This window comes from Pinus tabuliformis, chromosome 3_2 (assembly GCF_031772625.1).
Source record: "Pinus tabuliformis cultivar Carrire ecotype Pingquan chromosome 3_2, CPIR1, whole genome shotgun sequence".
Lineage (NCBI taxonomy): Eukaryota > Viridiplantae > Streptophyta > Pinopsida > Pinales > Pinaceae > Pinus > Pinus tabuliformis.
In genome coordinates, this window is record NC_142302.1 from 597,806,134 (window position 1) to 597,820,410 (window position 14,277).

The following is a 14,277-nucleotide window of genomic DNA, read 5'->3' on the forward strand; positions in this document are numbered from 1 at the left end:
CCATCTTTCTTCTAAAGTAGGAGCTTCCTTCCAACTATTAAGACCTGTACCAACACCCCAAGTAGGTGGAAATCCTAATAGAGTAGTAATCACAAGTTCTTTGTTTAGAACAATTTCATCAATGGTCAAAAGATCATATTTGATTCTCACCATCTTCACAGAGAAGGATGACACTATATATTCTTTAGTCATATTTGTGGTACTTATTTCATTCTTCACGCTTGCCACTTGACCAATGCTCTTAGTAGAGAATAACTTTGAAAAGGATTCATACATTTCCTGAGCATGATTGATGTTGGCTATGAATGGTACACAATTGCCTTTTATTCCATCTACCATTAGATTCATGGCCACCAATTCTAATTATATGAATTTTACCTTGTCAGCATCATTGGAATCATCTATAGGATTCTTTACATTTCCTTTGACCAAGTCTAGTACCTTGTTCTTTTTAAGGATGAGGTCGAGCCTCTTCTTCCAAGACCTATAGTTTGAGGATCCTTAAATTTTTTTCTCTCCCTTGATTGTGTTAGGCATTTTCCTTGACTATAGTAGACTCCTTCCCTTAGATAATCCTTTTGAATGGTTTACAGATCAAACTTGAGACTACCTCTTTATTTTTTCTTCCCCAAAGCTCAAAACCATGTTAAAAAATAAAAAACATAGAAATATTTTCTTTATACTTGATAATTACTTATGATGTTCATGACTTCTTATTAGGATTTTTCTTTATACTTGATAATTACTTATGATGTTCATGACTTCTTATTAGGATTTTTTTATATCTTCTTTCTTTTACTTCATCGAGGAATTGCAAAAGTAATAACACATCAACAATGGACACTAGATGTAGGCTCACAGCCAAGGAGAAACCCCTCTCTAGGGGAAAACCCTGTCAATAATTCTTCCTTCAATTCTTTTCAAGAGATATTCCAAGACTCATAACCTTGACACAATCTTTCCTCTACACCAAGTGAGCCTTCTTCCTTACTTGCAAATGGTCCTTCTTGACCTAGCAGCAACAACAACAATGGCAACACTTTCTTGGACCCAACAACTTCGACCTTGCCTTAGAGACTTTTATCTTCATTGAAAGACTTCGATCTTCACTCATAACCTTTGATATTGGACCAATACATCTTCTTGAGGTGACAACGTCAACACAACAATTGCTTACGACATCATACAACAATTGGCTATGACATCAATAAGAGAAATTTTATCTTCCAAACTAGAGCACGAGAGAGAGAGAGAGAGTTCCACCAAAGGTTCGATTTTCACTTTCTCCTTCTCCTAGACAAAGCTTGCACTTCCTTCTCCTCCTTCTTCTATTTCGCACTTCTTCCAGATTCACGAGAGATCGAACTTGCTTATGAGAGAATACGCTTCAAATGGAATTCAAACTTCTCTATTTATAATCCATTGGTGAGGTTTAATAGCCTTCCGTGAGGCCAACTTGATCATTTTAAGGGTGGCTTGGTGTGGAGACAACATAATTCATATTGACTCAATACTTAACCTTTTTACATGATTCAAAAGCCCAACAAGGGTCTCTTTAAAAGTACAATGGCTCTACTGACTCATAATAAATCCAAGAAGTCCTAAATGGGGACTTTGACCTAAAGCATGATGACCCAAGCATGAAATCCATGCTTTAATAAGTCATAAAAATAACAATAATAATTGTTTTCTTTATTGTTTTGACAAGTACATTGCAAGATGGCTCAAATAGATTAAATGAAGACCAAACCTAGTTACATTTTCCAACAACATCCACTAGGAGGGAGAAGAATTAAACCCACACCGGGGATGCTAAAAATTTCTCTTTCTCCAGGTTGTAACATTCTTGCTAGTTTCTAAGGAATAGCCCCACATTACCCATGAAATACGAGCCATTCTCAAACACTGTTTTCGGTCCTCCAAGTCTACAAAGCCTCATTGTGAACAAACCCTTTTCCCTCAAATGTAGTTCCACTACTCCACTTAGGTTCCATTTGGTTTGGATCCAGTGCACAATATCTTGTTCCTTGGGCCAGATGCCCATGAATTTACAAATCCAAGCATGATCTTTCATGAACTGTCGTGTTTTCTCCAGTCGATTTTTGGGGATCACAAATTTGGGGTTTTTGACAATTTTCAAGAGGCAACGGTTTCATCCTTTAGACTACCATTGTGCCCCCATAGTTGGGGAATTTGTTGTGCCCACATTGTCTCATCCAAACTTGAATTTTTGGGATGCTGTATAATTGGTCCTTTGACGACATCGCGAAAGGGGGAGGGTCCTACCCTCCCCTGCATGGGGGCCACTCATGAGCCTCCCTCTCATTTGGCAGCTCAAAAAACTCTAACTTGTTTTCAATAATTGTTTGATCTGCCTTCCGAGGCGATTGTGGCAGGGGTTGCATCACTCTTCCTGCTGAAAACTAATTAGTGCAAACCTTAGCAGAGGGAGCTCTGTAATAATATTATCATATTATTAAAATATAATAGTATTTATTTTAAACTCTGATTCTAATTGTTTTAATTATTATCATATTTATAATATAATAATAATTATATTTTTTAATATAATTATTTTTATTGTATTATTATTATTATATTTATATATTTATTAATATCGATAATAATATTAATATTAAATCTATATCTATTGAATAATGTGAATGTGCATATAATTAATATTAAATTTATATTTATTTAATAATGTGAATGTGCATATAATTGATATATATATTTATCTATAGAAAAGGTGTATTAACCACATTAATTAATATGATTGTGCTAGTATAATTCAAATAATTATAAAAATGTCGGAGGAAAAATTTATGTTCAAAATTGAGATGAAAATATGTATTAAAATAAGTAAATAAATATTAACTTACTTACACTTCATAGCTAATCCATAAAATGATTATAATACATTTGATAAAATGTGAAATGATTTATGTATAGAGAAAAAGTATAACCATATTAATTAATATGATTGTGCTAATATAGTTCAAATAATTATAAAAATGTCCAAAAAAATTAAATTCAAATTTGAGATGAAAATATGTATTAAAATAAGTAAATGAATATTAACTTACTTACACTTCATAGTTAATCCATAAGATGATTATAATACATTCGATAAAATGTGAAATGAAACTAAATTAAATGCTATATAACGTCGAAAGGTTTAGTAGAATGGCGGGAGAGGCAGGGCGATCGAACATGCTAAAGTAAATAAGTAAATGAATATTAACTTGCTAGAGTAAATAAGTAAATGAAATGCTATGTAAAGTCAAAACGTTTAGTAGAATGGCATGGGAGAGGCAGGTGGCCGAACACTCTGGATTGCTAAAGGTTTAGTAGAATGGCATGGGAGAGGCAGGTGACCGAACGCTATGGATTGCTAGAGTCACGCCACCGAAGACTTGTTCCGAATAGGTCACCTTTACATTGGGATTGATGCGTGTTATGGATGAACATCAAACATCAATACAAAATCCATAATTTTGTAAGTTTAACTGCGAGTGAGATATTTTGATTGGTTAAATTGGTCATCTTTTCGTTGTGATCGATGATTGTTGTGGATGAACATCAGAAATGTATCTGAATTCCAAAATTTTGTTGTTTTAATTTAGTGAGATATCTTGCTGGGTTGATTTGAAAGGAAAAAGGATATTGCTTCCTACGTATTTTGAACAAGTGATAAGAAATCATAGTTTTGAAATTTGATAGAGTTGGGTTTATGATTGGGACGTTGAAGGGCGGAATGAGATACCTTGTTATAGGTGGGAAATTTGACTTTCTCTTGTTTGAATTAGAGATCCGGACATAAGCGGTGAATTTCTTCTATGTAAGGTTGATCACTGCGCCCACTTCAATCAGCTTGCATGCTCTATGAAAACTAGTTCATACATACTACCTGTGACTGTTCGCTCCGTCTCGTATTCTTATTTGGAGTTGTTTGATATTAGCAGAGCACACAGCGATCTATGGCGTCAAATGTTCTAGGTTTTCTCAATGACAAGAGCATATTAGTAACTGGATCGACCGGTTTCCTCGGCAAAAGTATTTGAGACAGTAATGTTATTCTTACTTATATCTGGTTTTCACGCTCACAGTGATGCTAACTGCAGTTTGTTTACTTGGTGCAGTTTTTGTGGAGAAAATCTTGCGTACGCTGCCCGGGATTAGATGCATTTTTGTTTTGTTAAGAGCGGAAGATCTGGAATCTGCCAAACTTCGTTTTAAAAACGAAGTAAGAAATCGCTGGACTATTTGTATTCATCTATGACTACTGTTATCGTTCAGTAAAGAAATAGTTTCTTGCGCTATCAATGGCAGGTTATAGGAGCAGAGTTGTTCAAGACTTTGAGGGGGCAGCATGGGGACAACTTTGAAAACTTCGTGTTGCAGAAAGTTGTCCCTGTAGTGGGAGACGTTGCAGCAGATCATAATCTTGGAATTGACCAAGAGAGCACGAGAGAGCATCTTTGGGAGATTCTGGACGCCGTTGTAAATATTGCAGCAAGCACAGCGTTTGATGACAGGTTTGTTGAGTTCATATCTAGTTGTAATCGTTCCAATTACATAATTTAAGTGCTTATTGCCTAACATCAAGCAAGCGTAGATATGACGTTTCACTCAATGTCAACACACGTGGAGCTGAAAATGTCGTGGAATTCGCCAAACGATGCCGTAAACTCCAAATCCTCCTGCACGTCTCGACCGGTAAGTGGGATACATTACAGTTACGCTTATGATGCATAATAAATTGGATTTATATGTTGTGGCTACATCTCTCTTTTTTGACTTATCAATTTATTTGACTTGTATGATATATTTCTTTATTGGAAAACCCTGTGTTTTAGTGATATTGATGTAATAGAGTTTTTAGAATTCTAATTTTTATTTGATTTATAAATTATATTTTTTTATTAGAAAATAATTTTCTTTAGTGTTATTATGTAATAGAGTTTTTAAAATTTTAATTTAGTTATTATTAATAGTTAAATAATTATTTAGAGAGATTTAAAATTTTAAAATATTTTTAATAATATACATATAAATATAAATACTTAAAATATATATAGAAAGATTTAGTTTTATGTTTTTATAATATTTAAGATATATAGAAAGATTTGGTTATATTTTTGTTATGATTTTTTTGTTTTTTAATTAATTAATTATTTAAAAAATATATTATATGAATAAGTCTTATAAAAATTTAGTTATAGATTTTTCAAAGTATAATATTGATAAATCATGATATTGATTCAATATATCATAATAAAGCCTATTTAAAATTAAGAATTTCTATGATCAAGAATTTTATTATCTTATTATCTTTTTATAATTAATAATAATAATTTTAGTCTAACTAATAGATGAAATTATCTTTTTCTTGACATTTTTTAGTTAATTTCAATGAAATTTAACATAAAATTTTAAAAACTTATTTAATTTACATAATTCAAATTCTTTAATTTTTTGAAAAATTAAATCTATTTATATTTTCAAAAATATATTTTAACCAAAAAAATATAACAATTTTTCTTAAAATTATATTTCCAAATTCTAACATTAAAATTTAATTATTTTTAATAATTTTTTTAATTTTAACAACATAAAAATATTATATATATTTTTTTAATTTTCACACCATAAAAATATTATAAATATTTTAACAGTTATCATGGATTCATTGATGTCCATAAATTTTATTAGTCATATAGTTGAGCTAGTGGTACTAATTTAGTAAAACTAGTTATTTCTAGTTTTAGTTAGTTCATATTTATCTCTGGAAAGATAAATTGTTATGCTTTGTTATTTTGATTATTTCATTAGTGCATCATGTTAGTTAACAGTTGAGCTAGTGGTACTAATTTAGTAAAAGTAGTTGTTTCTAGTTTTAGTTAGTTCATATTTATCTCTGGAAAGATAAATTGTTATGCTTTGTTATTTTGATTATTTCATTAGTGCAACATGTTAGTTATTCCATATTAGGTTGGTTGTTTTATTTTTTTTAAAACAAAATATTTATGTTTTACCAGCCAACTTATGCTCCCTGGAATGTGAAAGATAAAGAAAACAATGAAAACATAAAGTCCTTATGTTTTATTTTGTGATTGGGAGAAGCGATTATTTTAATATGAAGAAAGAGTTATGGTTTTATATTTTATAAAAAATAATATTAAAGGTGTGTTTAAGTAAATTTTAATATTAATTATTTAGAGAAATGATTATCATAATCGTTTTCTAATAGTTATTACCATAGTGATACTAATAAATATTTAATAAATGTAGTTGATATGAATAAATTTAATATTAATATTGATAAATATATAATTATATTATTATAATTATTATTATTATTAATTATTAATAAAAACATTAATAATAATTAATAAAATTATTTCATAAGAAAATAAATAATAATTAATTAATTAACTTTTTAATAACAATAATAATAATAGTAATAATAAAAATTAAATATTTAATATTTAATAAAAAAAAAATAATATTAAATATCAAATAAATAAATAAATGAGTGAATTTATTATATATTAAATTATTAAATATTATTAAATAATTTAATTAAATAACAATAGCATTATTACTAGTAATATTAATTAATCGAATAAATAATAATTATTGTTGACCATGGTTTATCATAGTTGATTTTCATTTGAGACAATCTTTGTCACAATGGACCACAGTTGGCCATGATTGATTTTCATATAAACACAATTTTTTCACAATGCAACACTGTACCATGGTTGATTTTCATATTGAGAAAATATTTGTCACAATGTGATGCTGGAGGATGGTTGACCATGATTATAAACTCAAGAGATTTATATTAATCCCAATGCTTAATATTATAAATCCTATGAATAATACTATACCTAGAAATAAGAACAGTTAGATTAATAAACCCAAAGGATTGATATTATAAAGTCAAGGGATTAATACTAAAATCCCAATGGATTAAAAACCTAAGGGAGTAATATTAAACCAAAGTGATAAATATTATAAACCTAAGGTATATATACCGTAAGATAAATATTATAAATCATAAAATAAACATGGTTAACCATAGTTTACTAGGGTTGATTTTCATATTGAGACAATATTTGTCACAATGAGAGGTTGGACAATGGTTGACCATGATTCATTTTCATATTGAGACAATCATTGTTGCAATGTGACATTGGACTATGGTTGACCATGATTATAAACCCTAAAATAAACATGATTGATGATGGTTGACCATTGTTAAATTTCATATTGAAACAATCTTTAACACAATGTGACATTCGACCATGATTGGCTATGGTTGAGCATGATTGACTTTCATATCGAAATAATCTTGTCAGAATGTGGCATTGGACCATGATTGACCATGGTCGATCATGGTTGATTTTCATATCAAGACAATATTTTTCACAATGCGACATTGGACCTGATTGATTTTCATATTGAGAAAATCTTTGTCACAATGTGACACTGTACCATAGCTGACCATTGTTATAAATCCAAAGATTAATATTACAAACCTCAGAATAACATTGTACCTTAGGAATATGAACCTTTCGATTAATAATAAAAACCCAAGAGAACTTTTATATTAATTATAAAAACCCAAGATATTATAAACCCAAAGAAATAACATTTAATTAAATTTATTAAATATTAAATAATTTAAATAATATTAATTAATTGAATTAAATAATAATAGTAACAATAACATTGTTACTAATAATATTAATTAATTTATAATTTAATTAAATATTCATAATAATTAATTAATCATTTTAACTAATAATAATTAGTTCATTCATTTTTATTTAATATTAATTAACTAACTAACTAGCAATAATTAATTTTATTATTATTATTTACTATATATATATATATATATATATATATATAGATTAATAATTTATATTAATTATTGCTAATTAAATAAACCCAATGATTAATATTATAAACCCTATGAATAATATTATACCCTAAGAATATGAATCCTTAGATTAATAAACATAAGGGATTCATATTATAAACCTAAGGCAATAATATTAAACCCAAGGGGTTAATATTATCAACCCTACGTATATAAACCTTAAGATAAATATTATAAACCCTAAAATGATCATCGTTGACCATGGTTTACAATGGTTGCTTTTCATTTGAGATAATCTTTGTCACAATGCGATGTTGGACCATGTTTGACCATGATTGATTTTCATATTGAGAAAATCTTTGTCATAATGCAACGTTGGACCACGGTTGATTTTTATATTGAGATAATATTTGTCACAATGCAACGTTGGAACATGGTTGACCATGGTTAACCATGGATGATCATGGATGACCATGTTTGTCACCATGGGAAGTTGGGCCATGGTTGACCATGGTTATAAACTCAAGGGATTTATATTAAACCCCAAAATTAATATTATAAACCCTATGAATAATATTATATCCTAGGAATATGAACCCTTATATTAATTAACCCAAGGGATTGATTAAAAGAGATAAGCCTAGGGCGGGGTCAAAGGGCAAAGTATGGGTTTGAGTACTGGTAGATTAAATTATAAAGATTAAAAAAAGAAGGTGTATTGGCCCTATAGGGGGTTTGAAGGGTTTGGAAGGTGGGGTGATGGGGTCCCTTACCTGAGTAGAGCCCTTTGATAAGTAGGGCTTTGGGGGCAATAAAGAAAGGGCGAGCAAGTATAAACCTAAGGGACTGATAAACCCAAGGATTAATACTAAAAATACAAGGGATTATAAACCCAAAGGAATAATATTAAACCCAAGGGATTAACATTATAAACCCAAGATACATAAACCCTAATATAAATATAATAAACTCTAAAATAAACATGGTTGACCATGATTCAATTTCATATTAACACAATCTTGGTCACAATGCAACGTTGTTACATGGTTGAGCATGATTGATTTTCATATAGAGACAATATTTGACACAATGTGATGTTGGACTATGGTTGACCATGGTTGATTTTTATATTGAGACAATTTTTCTCACAGTGCGACATTGGACCATGGATGACCATCATTGTCACAATATGATGTTGGACCAAGTGACAATCTATTTCAAAATGTGACCATGGTTATTCGCCATGGTCAGTCATGATTGACCAAGGTTGACCATGGTTGACCATGATTAATATTATAAATGTAAGAAATTCTTAATATTATAAACCTAAGTATTATTAAACCCAACAATCTTTTATTATAAACATAGTGGATTATAAACCCTAGGATTAATATTATAAATCTCGTCAACAATATTATACCCTAGGAATATGAACCCTTAGATTATTAAACCCAGGGGATTGATATTATAAGCCAAGACATTAATAAACTGAAGGGATAAATATTGTAAACCAAAGATATATAAATCTTAAGGTAAATATTATAACCCTAAAATAAACATGGTTGACCATGATTGATTTTTGTATTGACAAAATCTTTGTCACAGTGTGACAGTTGCATCATGGCTGACCATGGTTAACCATGGTTGAGTTTCATATTGAGACAATCTTTGTCATGACGTGACGTTAGACCATGGTTGATCAATTAATTGGTTGATATATTAATTGGTTGGAAAAGCAAAACACAAATTTCACATATTAATTATCTTCTATTGATTATACAAAATATATTTTTTACAATGAAGGCAGGACCAGATATTTATATGTTTCCAATCAGAAAGACTTGTCTAAAAATAAATTACATATAATTATACACTAAATTAGATTATGACCTATGTTGCATGAGTTTCGGATATTTATATGTTTCCAACTAGAAAGACCTGTCTAAAATAACTTATATATAATCACACACTAAATTGGATTATGACTTGTGTTGCACAAGTTTCTGGAAAGTGGGAATGTTGGGAATTTGAGTATGGGTGTTAGGAACGTTGGGAACTTGGGTATGAGTATCAGGGGCTAGAGGTTTCCCCAAAATTTATGGGAAATGGCTAATCGGAAACGGTAATATTATATAATAATGAAAATTAATATTAAATCAAAATATTCAAATATTAAAATCAATTTAAATATATGATCTCTCTTATATATAAATATATTCTATGGGTGTCTCTCCCTGAGTCTCTCCCTTTATATATATACATATAATATTGAAATGTCAACTTCATTATCAGTTCTCTGACACATGATCAGTGTTTGAAACAATTTGCCTTAAAAATACTAAGGAACAATTTTACCTATGTTTCTCTAGTTATTTTTATGAGAAAAAGTAAAGCAACTCTAGTGGTTAACCATTGAATGCCACATAAAATATGCACACAATATTCTGGGATACATATACATAAACAACAAAATAAATACTCATCAACTTAAGGTGTCAGATGCTTCCGTAACCCATCAAGAGATTGCTCGAGTTTATCAATTAAGGATATCTGTGTTAAGGATGTGTTTCGCCTTTCTTCTTGTGAAGGTTTCAACAAAGACTCACATTTTGTGCGCAGTTCAACATATTTGTCTACATGCTTTGTATTCCCCAACCAAGGGAATGTGTGAACTCCAAAGGAAAGTCTTCAAAGCTCTCAGAACTTTCCCAAGCTTCCATTGCAGCGCCCATTGAAAATGAGATGTTCCCATATAGTTCCAAAGCTTCCCCAAGATCCCATTGAAAAGGGAACGTTCCCATACAATTCCAAAGCTTTCGGGAGTGCAGGAACCATTGGAACGAGTTTCCCACCTCTAAAGAGCAGTTTCGTGTAGCAGAAATTATGACTTAACTCAATCTGACTCAACGCTCAATTCACTGACTCTAATTTTAACCAACTCCTCATTAAATAGTAATTAGATTATTTTAACCATAAACCTTATCGTCTCTTTACCATACAATTTTTTTATCTCAATTTAATTAAGAATGCGAATATATATGTATGCTATCCTCAAAATTAAAATAGACTGATCTTACTGTAATACGACAAAAGCTTACGTTGTTGGGCATGGAAGTGGAAGAATAAAAGAGAGCCAGCTGCAAATGGGAGTATCTATGACCGCCGCCAATGGACTGGACGACGAAAACGGTACACCTATGAGCCTAAATATTGAAGCGGAATTCGGGTTGCTGGAGAATACACTAGCCAAGTTACAAATGGACTCGTCACCCACCACTGCTACAAGTAGCACGGGTTCTCGTTCACAAAAAGAAGCCATTAAACAGCTCAAAGAGTTGGGTTTAGAAAGGTATTTTTTTCCTGAGAAACCTTGCATTCAGCTTTTTACATTTTAAATGTTTCATGGATTATTTTTAGTTTTGTGGACATTAAAATCTCCTATCATGTTATACATGTCATATATATAAGGAATTCATTTAAAAATTATAAATCAAAATAGAATCATTCACGCGCTGGGTATGGATATCTGAGCAGGGCAAAAATGTTTGGGTGGCCAAATACTTACACATTTACCAAAGCTATGGGAGAGATGTTACTGGTGAACGCGAGGGGAAACCTTCCGGTGGTCATCGTCCGACCGACCATTATTGAGAGCACATTGGCAGAGCCCTTCCCTGGCTGGATGGAAGGCACCAGGTCTTTATTTATCACATTTCCTTCACCGTCTCCATCACCACCAATTTTTCGCATTGATATTATTAGTATGAATGTCATAAGCTCATGATAATATGCTTTCTCGGGAATGTAATGCAGAACCATGGACACCTTTATAGTAGCATACGGAAAGGGGCGACTCTCTTGCTTCATGGCCGATCCAGAGCTCATCCTAGACGTGGTTTGTCCGCTACTCCAAGCATTAATATTTTTTTTGTTGTCCATAAGTCTAGAATTAGATTGATGTCGATGTCAGGATTATTTAGATATTTTTTTTGGTTGTCCATACTTTTTCGTGACCATGAATTACATACTCGATTTTCGCTGAAAACTTTTCTCAATAAATTAGATTTTTTGTTAAATTTTTTTCTTAATAAATTAGATTCATGTTGATGTCAAGATTTATTGCTAAATTTTTTTCTTTATTTAGAAAATTAAATTATTTTAGCTATAAATTATTTTTAATATTTAGGCGATTTAATTTCTATAGATTTGATCTTGTCCTTATTTTATATATACAATAGGGAAGATTTATAACATTTTGTAATAAAATATTTTAAAAATTATATAATTTATGTTGGTGTTTTCTTTTCTTTCTTTATAATTAAATTTAGAAAAAAGGTAGTAGATGTGTTTATTTGAGAATAAGTTATTTAATAATTTTAATTTAATTTTTAGTAATTATTAGATAAATGATAGAAATGTAATCATCCTGGAATATAATAGAATATTTATAATAAAATTTAGAATTTATTTTTAAATTATTATGTTATTTTAATTAATTCATTTCAAATTAATTCAAAAAAAATGTTATATCAACACATGTTATATTAAACATGTAGTATTCATCAAACCATGGTATTCACCCAAAAAGCATTTAGAAGTTAAAAATTTCTATAATAAATATTATTACAAATATTGTTAGACGTTATGTTTTTTAAATGTATATATATTTAACTCAAATATTAATCTTTTATAACTAATAATAAATACTAAGTTTAAATTAAATTATAATTTAAATAAATTTTATAATATTTTTTAATTAGTCAAATAGATATTTTGATATTTATCCTAGATTAATATCTATACAGATAAAGCTATTTACAAATCTATTCCAAATTTTTATATATTATTTTATAAAAAACTAAATTTAAAATAGATAAGCATTCTTCTCACCTTCCAAATAACAATATACTTATTATAAATCCTTTTAATATAATTATAATTTTTTAATTAACAACTCACTAAACTATTTCAAAACCCTTTCTATGGAATTAGTTATTTTTGTTTTACTTCTCTTTTTATATATATATATCATTTAATGAGGCATACCGACCTCTTATCGCGCTGTAAAACGTGCCTCTCCTCCTGTAGAAATAAACCGTATATTATTGTTTATTGACATTATTTGTTTGGAGATCAACAGATTCCAGCAGATATGGTGGTGAACCAGATGCTAGCAGCTATGGCGACACATGATTACGAGAATGATCTGTTTATTTATCACGCCGCATCATCCGTGGGAAATCCATTGCCTTGCTCCCTTCTAAAGGACGAGGCATATAATTATTTTTCAAGGAATCCTTGTGTGAGCAACGATGGAAAACTAATTCACGTAAAAGAGGTCTTCTTTCTGGAGAGCATGAGCAGCTTTCGCCTGTACATGTTACAACGCTACAAAGTACCTCTTCAGGCAAGCTAATACTCCATTCTTCGTTACAAACATCATCTTAATTTCAATATTGCGCTTTCAGTATAGTTTTAACTTTTACCGATTAATTAGCACAGTGATGTTGGTTGTTGGTTATGAATAGGTGATCGGTGTAGTAAACAAAGTCATCTCCATCTTCACAGCACGTTTTACACCTCGTTACGACCGTATGCTCCGAAATTACAACTTCATCATGTATTTAGCAGAATTGTACGCGCCTTACATCTTCTTTCAGGGAAGGTATTGTCGCTAACTTTTTTTTTCAATTTCTCATTTCGTCACGCATTATACTGTTTTTCTCTATCTGTTGTCACCATTATAATAAGGTGGTTGATTCTGTGGCTATATCAGCTTTGACATAACAAATACTGAACGCCTATTGCAAAAGATTTCCGCAGAAGACTTGAAAGCGTTCAACTTCGATGTAAAATGCATCGATTGGGTCGATTACCTGTCAAACGTGCATATCCCTGGGGTAGTCAAATATGTGCTTAAGTGAAACATTGGCAATGACATTGATAACCTCGTCAACAGCTAAGTCCAGTTATACTATATCATATGATTATGAAGTCTTTCAACCAAATAATTCCTACACCATTTGCTTCATAAACAGGATTTTTGGAATAAACCGCTACCTTTACTCTTAAATTGACATTGTATCTATTTGGCAAGGCCCGGATGGCTTAATTTTATAACTATCCAGATGTCTTGCTTCGTAAAAAGATAAAAATAAATAAATGTGTATATATCGTATTTGAAAAAACGTTTGCTTTTACTCTCTCATATTGACATTGAGTATAAATTTGTAAAGATTGAGATTGTTTAATTTTATAATTATGTTAATAGGTATGTTTTGGGATGGAATTTGATGGGCAATTCACTTGCAATGGGGTGATTTGTCAGTGAAATACAATTCAAAAGTTTATAAAGTTGTCAAAATCCTTACTTGATATTAGGA

General features: G+C 30.2%; 1 protein-coding gene across 1 annotated transcript; it reads left to right on the forward strand.

Moving 5' to 3' along the window:
* Positions 1-3,812: 3,812 nt before the first annotated feature.
* LOC149182005 (putative fatty acyl-CoA reductase 4) lies at positions 3,813-13,994 on the forward strand. Its single transcript, XM_089418451.1, has 10 exons — positions 3,813-4,056; positions 4,143-4,246; positions 4,333-4,538; positions 4,619-4,719; positions 10,988-11,243; positions 11,429-11,590; positions 11,708-11,789; positions 13,035-13,301; positions 13,423-13,559; positions 13,671-13,994. The coding sequence occupies exons 1-10, from the start codon at positions 3,981-3,983 to the stop codon at positions 13,816-13,818; spliced, it is 1,539 nt and encodes a 512-aa protein (XP_089274577.1). The 5' UTR covers positions 3,813-3,980; the 3' UTR covers positions 13,819-13,994.
* The last annotated feature ends 283 nt before the right edge of the window (positions 13,995-14,277 follow it).